This window comes from Poecilia mexicana, unplaced genomic scaffold, assembly GCF_051168715.1.
Source record: "Poecilia mexicana isolate PSO_F unplaced genomic scaffold, ASM5116871v1 scaffold_7, whole genome shotgun sequence".
Taxonomy (NCBI): domain Eukaryota; kingdom Metazoa; phylum Chordata; class Actinopteri; order Cyprinodontiformes; family Poeciliidae; genus Poecilia; species Poecilia mexicana.
The window spans coordinates 17,899,077-17,920,703 of record NW_028263376.1 but is presented as its reverse complement, the minus strand read 5'-3'; the positions used below and the strand labels follow the sequence as shown (position 1 = coordinate 17,920,703).

The window sequence follows — 21,627 nt, the reverse complement described above, 5'->3', positions numbered from 1 at the left end:
CGCTGCTTCACCGTTTTAAAACTCTGGACACCATTTTATTCATCATTTCTAGAAAATAAATTCTTTACAACACAGTTTAAGGTTCATAAAATACTTTATTCTACGTTTGGAAACACAAAAGAGCATTTTGAAGTATTTTTATAGCTGTTGAGAGAAGCGTTATGGTCAAACCTTGACTGAATTATTGTACATTGATGACAGAGTGTTAAACCTTTATAAAGGGTCATCGCAAGATATTAGAATATTGTGAAAAAGTTTAATCCTTTTTGACTCATTTCAGAAAGTGGAACCCATAGATTCATTATACAGTGAAATATTTAAGCCTTTTTTTATTGTAATTTTGATGATTATGGCTTACAGATTATGAAAACATTTTTTGATTTTTGACCTTGAAATTCAGAAATGTCCTTTTTGAAGAAAAAAAAAGTTACATTTCCAAGCTTTTTTCTAGAAAATTACTGTTAATCTCAGAATTTCTGAGTTTTTTGGTGGAAATTGACTCCTTTTTTATAAGGCCTCACACACTGTAGCAAGCATATATAGCAGCAAACATGTAAAATGCTTTAAAACATTAGATTTAAGTTTGTAAAACTAAAATGAATTCCTGCTTTTTCTTGCACTCAGACACGGATAACATTTCCTTAAATCTAATTTAAAATACTTTTGATACAAAAAGAGAAGTGCATAACTTCAGATTATTTTTAATTGTATAAACTGTACATCTTTGCCCTGAAGGTTGGTCACCAAAACCAATGCAGGTCTGAAACAATCTGTGCTTTACATGCAAACTGTTAAAGGAGCTGAGCACTTACAGCTCTCCGTAAATCAGAATATCCTTGAAAAGTTTATAAGAATCGGTTTAAAACTCACTTAAACAGAATTCTATACTTTAAGAATGTATTGTTTTGAAGATTATGACTCAGCGAAAATGGAAATTTAAGATTCAGTTTCTCATAAAATTTTGAATACTAAATAAAGTCAATATAGAAAGTTTTTAAATACAGAAATGTACCTTTATCAGAGTGAACAGGTACAAAATCCTGTTGGAAACTGGAAACATCATCTCCATAAAGAAAGCGATCAACAGAATGAAGAATGAACTAAAACAAATATAATCCAATCTGACCAAGCTCTTTAAAACTTTAGCTAAAAATGATCAAATATACTAACAAATGCAAGTTTTAGTAGTTTTTCCAGATTTTCTGTAGAATAATTGTATTGAACTTGCACAACTGAATGAAAGTAGTCGTTTACATTCTTTACATTTATTTATCCTCTGTTTGCAAAGATTGTCACATTTTGATTTGTTTTAAAATCTAAAACTGGAAATAAAATTGTGCTTCTTTAAAACATACAACAAATTTCCTATAATAAATATTTATTTTAAAAATGGAAGTTGTCTTTTTTCAAAACATTAACATTTGAAGAGCTAAAGCTGTATTTAGCTGGACTGAGGGCAAAATGTATTTTCAGTTGTTGACGTTGCAGACCTCTGGTGTAGGTCATAACATAAATCCCAAATGTAATATTGAGAAACTGAATTTTGGGTTTTCATTTGCTGTAAGCCCTAAAATAATAAACATTATCTGAGGAAAAAAAACCTAAAATGTAATTCTGTGTGATGAGATTCCCTTTTTGAACTGAAAAACTGATTAAACTTTTCAATAATACTCTAATATTGCAAAAGCAGAGGGCATATGTGAGAAATTAAACAATTCCAGTTAGTTCTTGTTTTTCTAAGTCACTAACCTGCTGGCAGAATTACAAGCGCAATTATTTAATTACTAAAATTCCTAAATGAGCAGGCATCCAACAAGGAGTAGGGATTTAAAAGTCAGAGTTGATCTGCAGATGATTAGACTGGTGATGTTAAAGGTGACCTATTATGCTTCCTTGAACATGTTAGAATAGATCTATGGGCAATACAAAACATGTTCATTACATTTTTGCACATAATTATTCAGTTTTAGGGCCTCCTGTCATTTTAAATCCAAACAAGCTGCTGCTGGCCTCGCTCCCCAACTCAATGTTTACACTCGCACTTGAAAATGGCTGCAAACAGACATTATACAACCGTCTTCAAGCATTATACAAACATATTTTCTGGTAAGTCAGTAACAAAGCACTTGTCTTTTCCAGTAGCCATGTGCTGGAACTTTGACTGGGTTGCTAGGTAACGGGCTGAGCTTGGCTGGAGTTGCTAGGTAACGGAAGGTTTTTGAAACGGTTTTCTAAAGGCTAAAAATGTTAACTTCAGCTGCATTCATACTGCAGACTGGAGTGACCCAATTCCATTTTTTTTATGTAACGCGACCTATATCTGATATTTTCATGACAGTCTGAACCATAGGAACAATAGAGGTTAGATTTTTTTCAAATGCGACCTAACGTCCACATCACTATTCTGTGTCCTGATACGCCCAACTGGGAAGAAAAGCAACAACCATGACGGACGATAATGAGGAATAAGTTGTTAATGTGCTGGCTCCTGTTGGAAAACAAATTCAAAATAGTAAGTGTAACAGAGAGAAAAGCTTGTGTGTGTCTTTGTGTGAGTTTTGGTCAAAATGATTGTAGTATGTAGAATGATTGTAGTACCATACAAATGATGGTTGTGTGTGTTTATGAGAATTTTAATCAACACATATGTTTGGAGCCACCTAGTGGTGTGATGAGTGATTGCATGCAACGGGTCCTTCAGGCAGTCTCGCGGCTTCCCCCGGCAGAGCTCTGAGGAGCGCTGGTGGAGGTGGGTGCGAGAGAGGCAGCTCTTCACTTCTTTTTTTTCTTAGGGTCATATTTTTCTAGTTCAACAATTAACGAAGTACTGTAAAAACTTCGCTAATTGTTCTTTGAGAAAACTTTACAAATATAATTTGTAAAGTTTTCTCGTGGTTGGGCTGGAAAAATGTGACCCTATGAGTGGGAGCTGCGCCGGCTAACCGTGTCTTTTATTTTACAGCCTGTCGGACCACTTGCCTGCAGTCAGTCACATTGTGAGGAGTTTTTCGTTCTTTGTTGTGCTAGGTGATCGACAACTAAATACGAAGAGTTACATAAGCTATGCTCTACCGTTAGCATCCATGTTTTCTTCCCCAAACACTGAGCACTTCTTATTAATGGCGGTCGGCAAAACACTGCACGCGCTCTCTGTGTGACGTTATTGCGCCCTCTCCTGTGCATGCGGGACACTTTATGGTAGTTCACACTGGAGATCACATACAAGTTGCATTTATTTGAAAGTGTGAACGACCACGCCAAGAAATCCGATTTGACAAGAAATCGGAACTGGGTCACTTTTGGCTGCAATATGAACGTAGCCTTATTGTCAAACAGCTGGATGTTCGTTTTTTAAAATTGCTTGGGTTGTTCTTAGAAGCAGTTGAGACCCAAATGGTGGCATAAAAATGTTAATTTGGCATAATAGATCCCCGTTAATCTAGAAGTGGGCTTGAAGAGTCAGACTGAAGTTGTCCCGTTCATGCCAGCGGTTGGCCTGTCCCGGCCTGCGCCCTGCCGCCGAAGCGAGTGGAGGGCCACAGCACAGCAGCCTCTCAGCAGGGACCCAATGTGGTAGGCGGGCATGACTTCCTGTGGTGCCCCCCGGCACAGCCACGCCATAGTGGGAACCACCGGCATCGCCAGAGCCAGAAGGTCTACCAGGAAGTAGCGGCTCCAGTGCGACAACTCAGGGGGTCGCCTGTCCTCACTTCCCTCTGCTTCGTCCTCGTCAAATTCCAGTACAGTAGCTTCCTGTCTAACAGGAAGTTGCTCTACTGGCTTGGGTTGGTGAGTGTGGGGCCCTGCCAGCACCTTTCTGATGTCCTCAGGTTTGTCAGCAGCAGCGGGAGGGAGATCTGGAAGGGACAGCGGAGGTAAAGACATTGACACTGACCATGGATCCGAAAGGGTGACTTCTGGTTTCCCTGTGGAAATGACGCTCAGCTGTTCGGTGCTGCTCTCCTCGCTCAGCCAGGTCATGGTGGGGCTGCAGCCCTGAGACCGGACCTCCGGTTTCTTCTCCGGTACCGGGACTGGGACCGGGACGGTGGGTGGTGCTGCTGCTGCTGCTGCTGAAAGTGGCGGCTCTTCTTGAGGTAAGTGAAGGAACAGGTGATGATGCGGGTGATGATGCGGGAGGTAGGCATGTCCGCCACACCTGCAGCTGCTGCTGAGGGAGTGGCAGGAGTGGGACATGGGCAGCACGGCGCCGCCACTGCACAGACGCTCACAGGTGGCCGAGCGGGAGACAGCCGGTCCAGGCCGGAGGTGGTGAGCCTGGTGCGGCAGCTGCTCAGACAGGAGTGCCGCCTCCAACAGCAGGTGGGTTTGTCCTGCGGAGCGAGGCGCCCCACTTGGTTCTGGAGGGTTGCGGTCCATTTGCAGAGCCTCGCTGCTCCGGCGAGTCAAGGTGGAACCGCGGGTCAAGGTGCTGGCGGGGGAACAACCACAGGACCTGGACTTTCCTCCAGGCCGAACTGCCTGCAGCCCTGAGTATGGCTTATAATCGTGAGGGTCTTGGTCATGGACGCCAATGTTGGATTTGACCGACTCCACCACTTCGTGCAGGTGCTGGATCTCCTTACGGGCCTCCTTCAGAGCTAACTGGGCCTCCAGGCGGTGACACTCCTCCTTTATCCAGTCTTCCTGCATCTTGTTCAGCTGGGTCCTCAACTCTTCTATTTCATAGTCCCTGGAAAATAATAAGAGAAGGATTATTACAATGGATGAACGAATGAAAGATGGATGGATGGTTTGATGTACATAAAATGGAAAAATAGCTTGATTAATGGATGGATGTCTGGATGGACTAGTAGACAGATGGACGGCCGGACGGATTGATGGATTGATTAATCGATGGGCAGTTGGTTGGACAGATGGGTGGATGGATTGTTGGACAGACAGATGAATAGATGTATTAATGGACTGATGGAAGTAAAGAAGGATGGATTAGTAGATGGATGGATGGCTGGTTGGTTGGCTGGTTGGATGGATTAATTGAGGATGGATGGATGGATGGATGGATGGATGGATGGATGGATGGATGGATGGATGGATGAAAGACTGGTTGGTTGGTTGGTTGGTTGGTTGGTTGGTTGGTTGGATGGCTGGATGGCTAGTTGAATGGCTGGTTGGCTGGATGGTTGGTTGGATGGTTAGTTGGTTGGATGACTGGTTGGTTTGTTGGTGGGTTGGATGGATGATTGGTTGGATGACTGGATGTTTGGTTGGATGGCTGGCTGGCTGGTTGGTTGGTTGGATGGATGAAAGGATGGTTAGATGGCTGGTGGACCTGTGCTGCAGTCGCTCCACGTTCTCTCTCAGCCGGGCCCTCAGGTGTCGGATGCAGACCTCCTTCTGCTGCAGTGGGGTCAGGTACTGCTCCGGCGCCGGGACTTTGATCCCATGGTTGTTGATGCAGGCCATGTGCTTCGTCTGGCGCCTGAATCGGCACAAACAGGTGAACACCTGATTAACACACCAACTCATTAACACACCAACTGGAAACCCTTGTTCTGCTCATGCGGCCGAACAGTAACCCACCTGGGCGTGCTTGGATTGGTCCGGGCTGTGGGGCTGCCATCAGAACCCCTCGTCCGTCCGGGATAGGTGTAAGTGCTGGACATGTCACTATGGGAACATCCCCTGCTCCCGCCACTCGTTCCAACTGAGCGCCTTAAAGGGAAAATAGACTTTACTCCAAAGCCTTAAAGGTGATTTATTATCCTTCCATAAACAGGTTAGGAAAGGTTTGTAGACGATACAAAACATGTTTGTTACAATTTATTTAAAAAATTATCGCAATTATACAACTGCACATCTTTGAATAGCATAAGTGGAGCCTCCTGCACAACCAACAAGAATGCAGAAAGTGGTTTTCTGGATGGTAAGTCGACAACAAAACACTCGTCTTTTCCAGCAGCCATTGTACAATAAAACCAGCTGACAAAACTTGCAGGAGCTCAGCATGGGTTGCTAGGTAACGGGGCTGGACTTGGCTGGGGTTGCTAGGTAACGGCGCAGTGCTCCTCGATTGTGACTAATGCTGCTTTCCAGCTGTATTTGGAACTGGGAAATCCTGATTTCCTAGTTGGAAAAATCATCTGGGACCCCCCTCCCCAAGTCGGATTTCCCACTGAGAAACGGAGCAAGTTCAACTACCTCCAGTTACGACTTGTAAGGTGGGCTTTGCGTTTTAATATGGCTGCTCTTCGCATCAACAGTAGTGAGCTGTAATGGAAACACACCTATTGTAAAAGACAAGTAAGAGTCCGTCTAAAATTTGTTTTACCTGTATTGCCTGCAACTACAAACTGAACAAATAACTGGAACACAGCATTAACAATCAGGAGGTTTTTGAAATGGCTCATTTTCCTGACATAGAAAACATTAATTTGTTGCCAAAAAAGGGCTGGTTGTTTTGTTTTTTTTCTCTCGTTTTTTTAAGCGCCTGAGTTGTTTTTAGTAGCAGTTAAAACCCAAATGAAAGTATAAAAACATGTAAAGTTTAAATTTTGCATGTGTTCCCTTTAAAGTTACAGCTGAGTGAGACTTGAAACTCTGAAAATTACCTGCGCTGAATGGAAGATGACTTCCGACTTGGAGTGAGAGACATTTGGGGTGGAAAGCAAATCCGAGGTCGTCTGTGCTGTTGCTAATGGGACGCTGGGAGCCCTCACAGCCAGTCTGTAATAACTGCAGCAGGCAGCAAAATAAGTACATTACATAATCAGAGACAAGCTCAAATCCAGCCAGATGAATCCCAAAAGAGGACGAATTCTGCCCTAAATGATCTGCTCTGTGTATATATTCACTGTAACCCAGTGACAACAGTCTGATCCCTTAGGAAAGATATTAGCAGGAAATAAAGCCTTCTTTCTGCGAGGACACAAAGAGGACCAGTGAGTTCACAGCCTGGGCTGTCCTTCTGCAGCAGAGCTGAAAATAAACATGATTCAACGAATACTGACAGAAGAACAACACGACAGTCTGATTACTGGAGGTTGGCAGAGACATTTACTTGCTTTTTATCGTTCCTGTTAGAAACAGATGGATCACCGCTACTGCTAACCTTCTCTTGGATTAGGATTTGAGTTATGTAATAAAATTAGGGCTGAACAATATGGCTGAAAACATAAAAGTGTTTCATATCCAGTATCAATTATTGAATATTTTTTGTTTTAAATGTCTGAGGTGACCTTTCCTGTTTAACCACAGCTTTCTCTCCACGGTGTTGCTTTTTTTTAAGCAGTTATGAGGCAAAATGGCGGAACCTTAAACTGCTGCTGCATCAGTTACTCCACAGGTCGTTGCTAGGCAACCAAAGAATGAGTGAGTTAGTTGGTCCCACTAACTTATCTGGCTTTGGGAGGTTGAGCAGCTCAAGTCTTTCCTCTGCCTACATTTCCCAGAATGCTGTGCGGTTCTGGATTAGAGTTCAGAGAATTTTCTATATCCTGAATATCCTTCCAGATATATCATCTGTTGATATTAATTATGGGTACATATATTGTTACTGAGTTATTGTCCAGACCTAAATAAAACGTTTCGCTTCATTTAACAAATTTCATCATTAATTCGCAAACAGAGAGCAGGAAGAAGAAACAAATCTTGTACAAACCTTTTCTCAAAAATTAAAACAAACTTTAATGGACATATGCATTAAATGAGCTATATAAGTTGCAAACAATATATCATTGTCCTAATTATTAACTCAGAAGTGTGAAAGAGTATTTTAATTTATTTTGGGCTGGTAGTGCATTTTTTCAACTCTGTTATAGTTTTATTCATTGAAATGCATTTTTGTTTTAAAGTAGTATGCCGTTATTTCCATCACTTGCCCTTTAGACAAAGAACTTTTAATTACTACTGGCAGATTATTTCACTTATAACATGGCAAAAATGTCTTATAAGTGGAACTAGTACTTTTTCATGAATATTAAGGAATTACTGACTTCGAACAAGCTCCTATATTTTGCTGAAAGTTACTTTTTCTTTTCCTGTTTCTACCGTAGTAAGATATTTGCACTCAAAACTTGACCAAAATAGTAAGATTTTGCGTTTTTGCAGTGTAGTCGTTTTCCAGGTGAAGTTGACACTGTAAATATCTCTTATGCCTGAGTGTGTGGAGTGAGTGTTTTAATTCATTCTGTTTTTCAGAAAAAGAACATCATAACGGCAGGATTTGCTGAAATTAATGGAGCAAAGAATGGAAATCTGTCAATTTTTGACCTTAAACTCAAGAACACTTTGGTTGTCCAGCAGGACGACGACACAGAGCCAGTTCACCTCTGGATGGCTCAATAAATAAATTAAACTGAAGGTTTTTCAGTGACCCAGTTTAGGTTTAAATCCCCCTGAGGCTCGGCCTGGCATGGTGTCCTTTCAGGCTCAGAAACCCTCAGATGTTATGGATTAAAGCGATTCAGCAGAAAATTCGTCCATTAAACATTATTGGAAATGTTTATGTCAGACAAAAGTTACTAACTTTAAGAGATGTTTACTTTTTTCAGAGAGAAGGTGGTTTGGATTTCTCGCTTAATAAATAAAATCATTTGAAAATATAATGTTTTTATTTCTTCAGCTTATCTTTGTCTATTTTGGATTTTCTTAATGATCTGAAGCAGTTAAGTGCAACAAGCATTGAATTTAGTAACATTCTAAAAAATGTTAATTTAGTTTAATTGGAAGGGACAATGCACATTAATTCACATTTCTGTAAACACGGCAGAATTAGCCAAAAGGCTTTAAGTCATCTGTTGTCCTTACACAAATTTAATTAATACAAAAATTAAATCAATACAAACAATAAATACCAAAAACAATTAAACTACAACACAATTATCATAAAAAATATAAATTAATCCTTCACTTATGCATACTAATTCCAACTAATTACATCTGATTTTATGTAAGGGTGACAGGACACAAGAAAATTAATTTCACTAGATTTTATGAGAGTAAATATGACTGAATAAAAATGCACAAAAACTTCTCAGATCTTTTGTTTTTCTAAAGTTTTCTACTACATTACCGTTTTTGTTGTGGAGAAGTTAAAGGGCTCTGAATTATTTTATTTTTTGCAAAGAACTACAAATGAGGCATAACTTCACTTCTGCTACTTCTATAAAAACATTTATTTTATTGTGAATAACTCAAACAAGCCAGAAATATCGTACATTTTTGTAAAACTAAGCACAGCAGAGTGTAAACAATGAACTTAAAGAGAAATATTTATCTGAAATGAGCACAAAATGTCGCCATTTTCCTCAGCAGAGTTTCATAAAGCTGATGAAGAACCGGTCTGGAGGAGGAGAGCCTGCTTCTCCTCCCCGTCCTACATCCTCCTTTTCTAGGACGAAGCTCTGCTCTGCTTTGCGCAACAAGTGGAAAAGAGCTGGTGAGAAATACGCAATCACCTTACGTAAGTGTGGAGGAGGATGAAACCAGACCGCTTCAGGTTCAAATGATGCAGCGATTAAAATGTCAGCAGCGAATCCTTCTCGTCTGTCACACGCAGAAAATAATTTTACAGATAGATAGATAAATAAATAAATAAATAAATAAATAAATAAATAAATAAATAAATAAATAAATAAGTCCCCGCACAAGAGAGATTCAATCAGCCAGAATCTACTTTCTATCTTAGCAAATAAAACGAACCCAGACTCAGCAGTGTCCTATATACAGCGGATGGAAAGGTGGAGCTCGGAGGCGGACGGGTTCTACCTGTGCTGGTGAAACAGTACCGGTTCGGTACCGCGGAAGAGCCTCGGTTCCGGCCCGACTTCATGGTCCCCGGCGGCAGCAGGAAGAAGAGGTGCTGGCGGTGCTGATGAGAGTCCATCCTGCAGCCATGAAGCACCGAGACGAAATGAGGCGAGAGCCGCTGCTGCATTGCTGCTTCTTAAAGTGACAGGAGGGACTCATCACGCCTCATCTGGAGACCCGCAACATCCCCGCAAGACACGCGGAGCAGCCGCTCACAACCCAGACCCGATAAAACACTCAGCCTGAAAACATATTAGGAAGGATCTAAAAAAGTACAATAATATAGTTTTATCGCTTATTTAATTGAGTGAAACGCATATTATATAGATTCAAACACACATAGAGTCTACGGCAGCCGAGAGTGGACGTTTTTCACATTTTTCTCTTGATGGTTTTCTAGAGATAGCGACTTAATTTCCATTATTAACTCCTTAATGACGGTTAATAACAATGGTTTTCTAGAGATCAATTTCTCGCAGTAACGACTTAAATCCCTGATTTCTCAAGATAAGGAGTTAAATTCCCACTGGGTTTCCAGAGATGACTTAATTTCTTGGTGGTTTTCTAAAGATAAGGAGTTAATTTCCATTGGCTTTCTAGAGATAGCGACTTAATTTCCATTATTAACTCCTTATACCTCCTTAACGATGGTTAATAACACCGTTATTAGATGACAACTATTTTCTCATAACGACTTAAATTCTTGATGGTTTTCTCAAGGAGTTAATCTCCACTGGTTATCTAGAGATAATGAGTTAATTTCACATTATCCACAAATACTTTGTCTTGAGTTCTTGAGATAATGTCTTAATTTTACGTTTACTGGAGATAACGAGTTAATTTTCATTATTAACTTATCTCGAGTTAATTTAACAATGGTTTTCTCAAGAAGTTAAAATTAATTTCTCAATGATTTTCTTGAAACAATTTAGCTTTAAAATAGTTTTCTAGAGATAATCACTTAACTTCCTGTATTTTCTAGATAAATAATTAATTTCCCCAATGTTTTTCTCAAGATATTGAGTTCATTTCTTGTTTTCCACATATATATTTCCCCCCATTTTTTCCCCTCAAATTAAGTTTTTGAGTTAAGTTAATCTTGAGAAAATGAGCTTTGTTTTCTTGAGATCACGAGATGAACAGGTTGCATTTAAAGGAAGGAATAAAATTTCACTTGTGATGTGGAGAAAACATTTGGTAAATTAACTTGTGAATTGATTACATCAATTACATTTTAGTTTAGCCTAAAATTACATGTTCTTCCATGTCTTTTTCTATTTTCATTTGATTTCTGATGTAAATCATGCAACGTGTGAATCACTTGCTACAGCGAAACGTAGATAATAAATAATCTATTCATTTAATGTCTCAGAAAATTAGAATATTACATACAACCAAAATGTCAGGTTTCTGAAAAAATGTGTTTCTCTGCACCTGGTTTTGTTTTGCTTCCTTCCTTTGTTTTAATTTTAAGGCATTTACATCTCAAAAAAGTAGAACATTGTGAAAATAAATGCTTTTTGTTACTCATTTCAGAAACTGAAGCTATTTTTTAGACTCAGTGTGTAAAGAGTAAATATTCCAAGCCCTTATTTCTTATAACTTTGATGATTTTAGCTTTCAGAAAATTAAAACTTTGTTGGCACGGACAGAATATTTAAATTACACAACAAACCTGTCATCAAACTTCACAGGTGTGAGAATTACTTTATATATTTTACATAGTAAGTTTTCACCTTGGTTTTCTCTCTCAGGTTAAATGAATCACACCTGGGATGGAGCTGCTCCGACATGCAGGTGACATTCGAACAAGACGTGAACCAAACAGGTGGGAATGTAAAAAACCAGCAGCTGAAATAAGTTACAAAATACAAAGAACGATAAAAAATAAATACTTTCTCTCTCAGAAACAGGCCAACACCAGTTTCATACAACTGAAATGAGCTTGCTGTGACCAAACGGCTTCTACTCCAAACAACCAGAACCGCTTCAGGTGTAGTATTTGGGCCCGGGGGCCACAGAGACGTCCAGGTATGGGCCCGGCTGGTGCAGAACCACGATTTGTTGCTTTTTCAGAACCAGCAGAGACAAGAAAGTGGCTGCAGCCTGCGATCGAGTGTTTCCTCTGCAGAGCGACAGCAGGCTGAAGGCGGGATCTCCGGCGCCGCCGTGGCTGTGCTGCAGAAACAAAACGCAAACACATCCATCAGATCAGTTCTGATTGGTTTTTATTGGTTTCAGGTGTCGTTTCAGTCCGTTTTTGTAATAGTCGTTACATTCCTGGGGAAAAATAAGGCAGAAATAATTTTTGTGTAGCAAAATCCTCAAAAAAAAAAACACTGTCCGTTTTGAATAAAATGTGTTAATGCACATTTAACAGAGTTGGGCAGTAACTAGTTACATTTACTTGAGTAACTTTTTTTTGACAAAATTTACTTTTAGGAGTATTTTTACCACTCTGTACTTTCTACTACATTTTCTGAACGTTTTACCCACTGACACAGACACACACTTGCAGCTTTTGATAAAGTTTTTTATTGAAAAAAAAAAGATATTTTTTTTTTATTTCCCTGATTTTGTTATTTTTTATTTAACTTTATATTTTGGTCCATCTGATTACATCATTTTTAAATATTGAATGATTGATAATTTGATGAATACTTGAGTAGACTTTTTACCAAATACTTTTTTCCTTGGGTTAAAATATGTTCAAGTAGAGCTGTTTTTACTTCGGTATAATTTTTGGGTATCTCTGTGTAAGGGTGACAAAGGTGTGGCACAGGGGCCAATCGTGGCCCTTTAAATGATTTTATTCGGCCCATAACTACAAATCAAGAGAAATTTGTCAACAAAACAGAAAATAATTGGATGTTTTTATTTTAATAAAGGAACCTTTTTTATGTTTTGGATCTATAATAATATTTTATTTTCCTGTCAGCTATTTTTTCACCTGTAGTTTTGTTATTTTTCAGTAGCAGGCCTTTTACCTTCAGGTTGTTCAGAAGCTTCATTGCTCTCCTAGTTATTCTCCTCTCCTCAAAGTCCTGGCTCCCCAGCAGAGACTGTAGGTTGGAAAAGCACCATGTTTTTAATCAGGGATGCTGCACACGTCATCCAGCCAGCAGGGGAAAATTAACACCTGCCATCTGTTAGGAGCCGACAGACTAAAGCTTCACTACCAGCTATTTTCAGACATTTCAGTTATTTAGAGCCGGAGAGGAGGCCAGCAGGAGGAGAAAAGCGATAGGAAGCGTCTGTTTCCTCGTAAGCACCTGTGTGTGGAGAGAAGTTGACTGAGTGCGTTGCTCCACATCAGAGGGATGGACAAACATGGAGTCCTCTGACGGCAGGTCGGGATGAGCGATATCTACGCTGAGTTCATCCTGACAGACACAGATCACAAAGGAGTAAAAAACGACGACATTCCTCACATTTTCAGGTGATACTTCCTGTTAGAGCTTACATGGAGGACGGCAGAATACATCTCCTGATTGTCATTCATGAGGTCAAAGGCCATCAGCTCAGTGTTGTGAGTTACTTCAGTGTTTGCGGATGAATCTCCCACACTGGCGTCGCCTGTGAAGAGGGGGCTGATGTCTCCCTGAGCTGCAATGAAACCAATCAGAACAGGTAGAAAAAAAACAACAAGTCTGCTGGAAAAATATTTTATAAAATGTTTTAAAACATGCAGAGCCCCCTGGTGGTCAATGAGGGATTTGTTTTCCCTTATCTCACAAATGTACAGCAAAAATTAGGATCACTGCAGATAAAAAAACAAAAAAAAAGGCAAAAGTTTCCATCAAAAATCTCAGAAATTTTGGGATTAATCTCAGAAACTTTCTAAAAAAAAAAAAAGAAAAAAAAAGAACCTCAAAATTCCAAGTTTTTTCTTGAAAATTTATAAAGTTAATGTAAAAGATTCTGAGGTTTTTTCTTGAACATTTTCGACATGGAGCTCACAGAGTTTCCTGTATTTTTCTAGAGAACTTCTGATCTCATCATTTCTGAGTTTTTTGTAGAAATTTACTCCTTTTTTTCTGTCTATGTCTTGAATACTGACAGTTTTCTGCTACACTCAGATGTTTTTCCATGTATGTTAACATCTCGTTTGTTAGTTATCTGAAGTTTTATGTCTTTTTCTTTTGGATAAACATGTGAAAAATTGAAAAGCAAAACAGCAAAACTTTCTATTCTTACTCTAAAATATAAACATGACAGAATCTTTCTGAAAGAAGGAAAGAAAGAAAATCAAAATACATTTAAACTATTTGGACTATTTTTGAGGGTAATCTGACAGTTTTGATGGGTCTGTTAGTCTGAAGGGTTAATAAAAGGCCGTTTTCTCCTGCAACCGAAACATTTTACATAAACAAAAGACTTAGAGTTAGGAATGTATAAACACGTTTTCACTTTATGACATTTTACATTTTTCCCATGTTAAAAGTGAAATAATTTGCCAGAGCAACTAGCACTTTTTCATCAATATTCAAGAATTATTGACTTAAAACAAAATCTTATATCTTGCTGAAAAGTAACTTGACAGTTTTGTCTTATTTCAAGATATTTGCTCTAGAAACTAGAAAACAGATTCTGTGTTTCTGCAGCGGATTGCAATAAGAAAATGCATTTATTTTAAGGCTTTTATGCATCTTCATCAGGCGTTTCAGTGACTGTCCTTGCGTTTGCAAATTAATCACATTAAGCATGACTCATGTACCTTTTTGTTTCTCTTGCCGCATCTGTTCAACCTCTTCTTCTACGCTGTAAAATTTTACCTGGAAAACACTTTTGGCAAAGACCTGCGAAGGCAACATCCATTTATATACAGGTACCAGGTATTAATACGGTAAAAGACAAAACATGTTGTGTTTTACCTCTTTAATGAGTGGATTAACCAGAGTGGAGCACGGTTTGGAGAAGAGTTTGTCGGCTCCGCCGCTCTCCTTCCAGAGCATGAGCTGCACCGTCGGTGGGGCCATGTCCAGCGGAGCGACCAGATCCGAATAATCCGAGATCTGCTCCCTGATGGCGTCGTTGCTCAGCTCCTTCATCTGGTCGACCACCAGCTTACGTTTCCTCTTACCCAGCTTTTTTTCAGCGTTTGCTTAAATAAAAACAATTATTTTTTTAAAAATCAAAAAGGCTGTTTGACTTCTTAGTCCCTCCAGGATGTTGCAATGTTTTTATGTGGTAGTTGCAGATTAAAATTTCTGATTTTGCAGCACCTCTCTCAAAAAGTTGAGTTTTTTAAGCTTTATTTTTACAAAACAGTTCAAATTGCTGCACTTAAGTATCCAAAAAAGGATTTTAACATAATTAATATTTAAAGTGCACATAACATTACCAAGTAGCTTCTTGAAATATCAGCATCAATACAATAAAATCACATCCTGAAGAACTGCCAAAAGAAGAATTTAATATTGGTCATTAAAATTAACATTAACTGGATAAACAGTAGAAGTCAGTCCAATAGAACTGGGCTTCAAAATATGTAAAGAAATATCAAAGTTTAGTAAGTTTTTTTCTCCTTAATTCTCAATAATTATTATATTTGTTTAGCAGAAATGCTGCCTCATTCCTTCTGATTTTAGTTGGCCAAGATGAACATTTATTTTATAATAATTTAAATATAGATTAGATATTTTAAATAAAAAAAATATACTTTGATATAAAGAAATTATATAAAGAAATTGAGTAAAAATCTTTATTTTTGCCATTTTTTTCACATCTTCCCTCAAGTTTTCAGAGGCCCTGTAGCGCCTCCTGGTGGCCGTCCCTTAAAAAACACTGCTATAGAGCATATTGAAGTGTTTTTTTGCAAAAAAAAAACAACAAAAAAACAACAATTTTTACAGTTTAGCATAATCCTGCAGGTTTGGTTCTCAAGAGACGTCATGAAACAGGAAGTTAGATTAGAAAAAGGAAAAGCGGATTGGTCAAAGTTCAGCCAAGTTGCAGTGATTGGTCAGAAATGAAAGAAAATGGTTAAGTTATTAGTGAGCAAAATTGCGATGACTTGTGAAAATTATAAGTCCGCGAAAAATGACTGAATTTGTAATAATAGTTGCGATCGCCACGTCTGTCACAATAACAAATATTGCTGGGCGATAAATCATCCCAGAAGTTATTGCGATAAACGATAATATTGTTACTTTGGGACATTTTTAAGTGATAAAATGATAATGGCAACAACACATTCTGAAAAATCACTAAACTTTAGATTCTGATGAATATTTAACACTGGAACTGGGAGATGTTTTAAATATCCAAAATAAAAAAACAAAACAACAGGAAAAACAAAATGAATTATGAAATCTCTGTAAACTAAATTGTAATTTAAAAAAAGGGAATGTTGAGACCAAAGTATCAGACTGAAGAGTTTTATCATCCAGTTTTAGTTAGAAAGAAAAGAGAAAAATGATAAAACAAATAGAAATTACTGAGCTTGTTTTATAATTGATTTATTGCGACAGACCCAGCCATCGCAACATCTCAGCTGACTCCTTAATGATCACTGGGAAATGGAGGATCCCAGTTTGAGGTGTTTGCTTACGCGTGATGGGAACGGGTTCTAAAGCAAAAGCGTCCTCATCGTTGATCAGCAGAGTGGTTTCAGTTACCGTCTCCTCAGGAAAGCCGAGGTCCACGTCTGGAAAACACCAGGAGAAACACGACCATCACACACATGAAAACCCACAGAGTTTGTTCCAGACCTAAAAGTGCTGTTTTATAAAACATCGTCACCTATGTGAGGTTCATCATCCTGAACTGGAGAACCTTCTTTATTTTCACTTTGCAGCTCTTCCTGGATGAAACTCTGGGTTTCAATCTGATCGATGGGGTTTGTCAGGAAGTCTGAAGGGAAACCAAGAAGCAGCAGATCCCTTTAATCTATGACAAACTGTTACCTTTAATGGAAATAAACATTAAAGCTGCAGTAACTTTTTAAAAAAATAAATATTTATTTACATATTTGTTTAAGCTGTCACACATAGCTCTGTAAAAAATTAAGAGACCAAGCCCACCGAAAATGGCAGATAAACGGTTTTCCTGTAATCACAAGTTGTTTCTGCGGCATTAGCACCTTTAGCAGCGAGTATATGAGGATGATTGACAGCAATAACACCCTCTGATTGGTTGTTCTTGGACAGTGTGTTTCTCAATAGTAGCTCAAAGAGACGGTAGAGGAGATCAATGTTTTCACAGATTATCTGCTTAATTACAAACTGTCAGGACATGGTGACAAATTTAACAAATATATTAAAAAATACTTTTTATAAACATTACACACTGCAGCTTTAACAAAACAAGGGAAAGAGTTGGAAAAAATGCTGAGCTTTTTAATTCATTAGATTTAAGAACAAAAAGCAGCTTAATTAATTCGATCTACCAAGTATGTCAAATTCGTTCTCCTCATCGCCAAATCCGTCTCTATGTGCTGAAAAGTCATCAAAGCTTTGGTCCAGCAGTGTGTTTGCTTGGCTCTGTAACTCATCTCCTACATGTCAGAAAGAGCGAAAAGAGACAAAGACTAAATGAGAAGCAGCTTTGCCCTAGGAAATATGGTGTCAAAAAAATGGATCCTGCCTTATTAACAGAAACACAAAATGATAAAACTACTATAAACATCAAACTCTGGAGGAGGATGAAAACAATCTTTCTCTCACCGATGTCTTGAAAGTTCAAAAACTGATGTCCGAAATCCTCTTTCAGAGTGATATCCTCTGAGCGACACTGGTTGAGGGACACATGGTCCACATCGATGTCACTTAGACGATCAAAAATGAAGGAGAACATTTAAATCAGAATCAGATACTGTTGATTAATCAATCTGAAATAGTTTCCATGGGGATTAGAAACGTTTCCAGGAGAATTGGAGAACATATTGGAGGTGAGTGTTTGTGGAGCCTGAGCTGTCACCTGGGCAGAGGCAGTGGCGTGTCAAAGGCGGTGAAGTCTTCTACCAGAGTGATCGCCTTCACTGTCGCCTCAAGCCCTTCCACAGGCATATCAGTCTGACCTGGAATATTGACATAAAAAACAACATCAATCGTTGCATTAATCTAATGCAACATCGATGCATTAATCAATTAATGCATCAATTAATCGATTAATGCATTATTTAATTATTTCAATTAAAAACAGTATTGAAACATAAAAAAAATTTAATGTTTATAATTCAGCAAGAATAAAACAATCATAAAAAAATAGGACTTGTTTATTATTTTTTAAAATTATAGCCTGCACATATTATGAGTTTACAAATGAATGTAAAATGAAGAGCCCACTGCACCGGACCCCATTGAAATCCTTCTGGTTATTCCACCAAATCTTGATTCCTGAACTTTTCCTGAGTTAAAACATTAGTTTTGTTGTTTCTAAATGAATATGAACTTGATTTCTTTGCTTTATTTGAGATCTGAAAGTTCTGCATCTTTTTCCTTATTTTGACCATTTCTCGTTTTCTGTAAATAAAAACTAAATTTTTGCTTGGTATTTCTATAACCAAAAATTTCTATAACCAATTTTTAGCAAATAAAAACAGATATGATGCAACAGCAGTGGTCAGGGTTTAGCTCCAAACACCATAATAAAATACACGCTGCATGTAGGTAAATAAGACATAAATATATAAAGCAGTAAGAAACACTACTTTGAAAAATAGTGTTTTATAATGAACCTTGTTTAAAAATTACAAGGTTTACCCTTGTTTCTAACACCTTTATATGAAGTTTTTAGAGGTGTTCTTTTGTGTGTGTGGAATTTTAAAATAAAAACTTGAAAAAGAACATTTCATAGTAATTTTGTCCAAGTTATGGTGGAAATTCAGATTCTTAGTTTAAAAAATGGGTCATAAATGGGTCATACCTGGCCTGAATGCCATTTTAATTTTGACCAGGGCATCACTGCAGTCTGCAAGGAGATACTTTGTCTTCCTGGAGTAGATTCTGACCACGCCAAGAAGAAGATGACCAGAAGTCCTCAAACCAATTTTCATCTAGAAGAAAATCAGATTCACATTTTTATAATCAGCTGTTTAAGTTACTCCAAATTAACTGGATTTAACAAATGGATACATTTCATTCTAAAAGGTGTAGATATGCATTTTTAGGAAGTAAGTGGTACTTTAGGGGAAAGGATGTCTCTGATGGATGTTTCCAAGTTGCATTCAAACACATGGGCCTTGGTAAGCTTCTTCTCCCAGTGCGCTGCCAGCCAAATTTTGGCTAAAGGACCTCTTTTGGACGTAAACAGTTGCGTGAAGAACATCATTGTGAAAGGATTAATATGACCTGGTATAGAAAAACAAAGAGATGCCAAGCTAGCTTTGATCATGTTTATAAATTTTATAGCAACAACACTGTGTATCGTTTATGCTAGGTTAGGTTAAAGTCAGCTAACGCTAGCTGTCACTGCGTCGTGAGCTAAAATCCGGCAGCTATAGGTCAAGTTTTATGGGTAAAGACATGACGTCGGTAGAAATTTTATGCTTCATCATTTAGAAATGAAATGTAAACGTTGTAAGGGAGATAATAGCGCCGATATCACGAGCACAACTTACCTTTAGTTCAAGCGAAAACGAATTTTGACAACCATTAGTGAACGTCAGCACAAGACGTATTTAGTTGCTAAGCAACTATCACTTCCGTTCCAGAAAACGAACTATGTCGAGTCTTTTTAAAATCTGTAACTCTTTTATTGCTCGAAGAAAGACAACGACCAGCGTAGATACCTATTATATTAACGAGGCAAATAAATTACGAATAAATAAATTAATAAAATTATCAGCGTCAACGTTTCCCTCGACGATGACGCGAGAGAAACGCGTCAACGCGTCCTTCGACTAGGAGGAAGCTTTGAAGATTTGAGTGATATTTGAGATTTTTCGGCTTGATTCGACTATAACACACTTCCCTGTATCTGTATCTTTCCCGTAACTCTTTTATAAGAAACTGCAATGTTGATTTTGCATCTGTTGGTTATTGCGCAGGACAAAAATAGCCGAATGTCTGTATGCCGATCAGAACAAAGATGGCGGACTTCCGAGTCGCAAGCGTTAACACCGTATTCTACAAAACATACAAAACATCTTCAAAGCAGCAGTAAGTATTTATTCTTTTCAGAAACGTTATGACAAAAGATTATTTGATAGGGCCTGTTAAACTATTAGAGCTTAACAGCTCTTTTTATTTTTGGTAATACAGTTTAAAGTACAAGTTTACTTCACAAAAATAAATACATATTAAGTCTATTTTGGAAGAAGAATGAAAGATTCTAGCTTTTCTTTACAGTAGACATACATCCTAGTTTATGCCTAGGATTTATTTGAATGTATTGGCTTTTGGTAATCATTTTATTTGTAGACACTTGAAAACTTTTTTTCAATATGTTAAGATCTTGGGAGTTCCTTGGTAATTGCTACGCAATTAAAATGTTAGAATTTGAAAATGTTTTTTTTAACTAGGCGAACTTTTCAAATGGATAGATTTTTGCAATAAATAAAAGTAATCTCCATGCCTAGTAAACTAACAAAATGTCAACTTTCACTGCATAAGTTGAAGCCTTAAAACTTGAATACGTAGACCAATCCAGTCTGTTTGTAGAAAACAAGTTTATGGAAAAACAAGACGTTTGGTGGATGTCTTCTCAAAGCAAAAAATATCACCTTTGCTGTAAGTGTGATTGTTTCTGTTTGTTTTCTCTAGATGGCGCCCTAGCTCCAAAACCCTGCCAAAAAATCTTTAAGCAGATTATTGTGCAAACTGGTAAGATTCTAGCTTTCTTTGCAGTAGATTATTAATTTGCTGATATCTGATCAACTTGTCTTCCGTAATTATTAATTACAGATGACTAATAATCATGTGTAACTAATAGATCATTAGTTACACATGATTATTGTCGATAATTACTATCGACAATAATTATTTCGTCTTTATTGTGGATAAAAATTTAAATATTCATAATCCATTCAGTAAGATTTTGTGTTTTTTTTTTCTAGTGGATTTTGCAACATAATATTTACAGGAAGTTTTAAATTGGTTTTGTCACCTCGTATTCTCCAAATAAATGGAGGCACAAATCAGAGTTTCATTCAGGATTTAGAGAAAACACAAAATATTCAACTTAATGTTTACCAACAGTTAATTTATTATGATACTCAATTGTTTCTGCTGCTTCTAGAAATAGTATGTAATCCTGGAGAATAACTCACTGAAGGTTTTCAACAGAACATCAAACTATCATATGGACAGTTAAAATCAAAATAGCATTGATTTTACTCCAGGAAACGCAGAACAACTGTAAAACAAAAAAACAAAAACAACAACAACGAAAAAAAGCTTTTTCATTTTCTCCCTCATCAGGATTTAAAATTGACCTCTCTTATAACTTTGGGGCAATTAAAGTAAATTTTAATTGACTGAAACATCAGTTTACTTGGCTTCTGTAACTGTGAAACAGTTGTTTTTCCTAGTTAATAAGGGAATAAATACATACATTAGTGTGAAATTACAATGTGTCGTAGCCTAAATCAAACTGTTTTGTTTTTCTTTAAACTCTAACACTAAGTATAAAAAGCAACCAAAGCACTCTGCAATAAATATTTGTATTTTAAAATCTGTTCTAGGTTTCTCAATTGTTTCTTGTTAATGACTTTTAGTGACAATTCAGTGCATCATAATAATTGTTTCAATTGTGATTATTGCAGAAACCTGGTGGAAATAGAAAAGAACTTCTCAGAGCAGAGGTAAAGTCAAACACATTATTTTCCCTTCCCCTCTTCTGCTCTGTTTCCTTTCTTTTCTTTTTTCACTCTTACAGATACACACACATTTAGTATTTACTGTTTTCCTTCAA

The 21,627-nt window shown here is 37.6% G+C and overlaps 2 protein-coding genes across 2 annotated transcripts; both read right to left on the bottom strand.

Annotated features, from left to right (window-relative positions):
- Positions 1-3,374: 3,374 nt before the first annotated feature.
- snpha (syntaphilin a) lies at positions 3,375-9,898 on the bottom strand. The gene is made up of 4 exons (XM_088007522.1): positions 9,730-9,898; positions 5,545-5,707; positions 5,294-5,443; positions 3,375-4,693 (listed from the first exon to the last, which is right to left on the bottom strand). Exons 1-4 carry the CDS (start codon positions 9,896-9,898, stop codon positions 3,460-3,462), a joined length of 1,716 nt encoding a protein of 571 aa, XP_087863648.1. The 3' UTR covers positions 3,375-3,459.
- A 1,560-nt stretch (positions 9,899-11,458) lies between these two features.
- On the bottom strand, positions 11,459-19,802 carry rad21l1 (RAD21 cohesin complex component like 1). The gene is made up of 14 exons (XM_014983855.2): positions 19,334-19,802; positions 18,898-19,064; positions 18,640-18,769; positions 17,692-17,791; positions 17,439-17,539; positions 17,162-17,269; positions 16,516-16,626; positions 16,325-16,420; positions 14,646-14,875; positions 14,489-14,570; positions 13,235-13,377; positions 13,044-13,154; positions 12,759-12,833; positions 11,459-11,949 (listed from the first exon to the last, which is right to left on the bottom strand). Exons 2-14 carry the CDS (start codon positions 19,042-19,044, stop codon positions 11,761-11,763), a joined length of 1,623 nt encoding a protein of 540 aa, XP_014839341.2. The 5' UTR covers positions 19,045-19,064; positions 19,334-19,802; the 3' UTR covers positions 11,459-11,760.
- Positions 19,803-21,627: the final 1,825 nt, after the last annotated feature.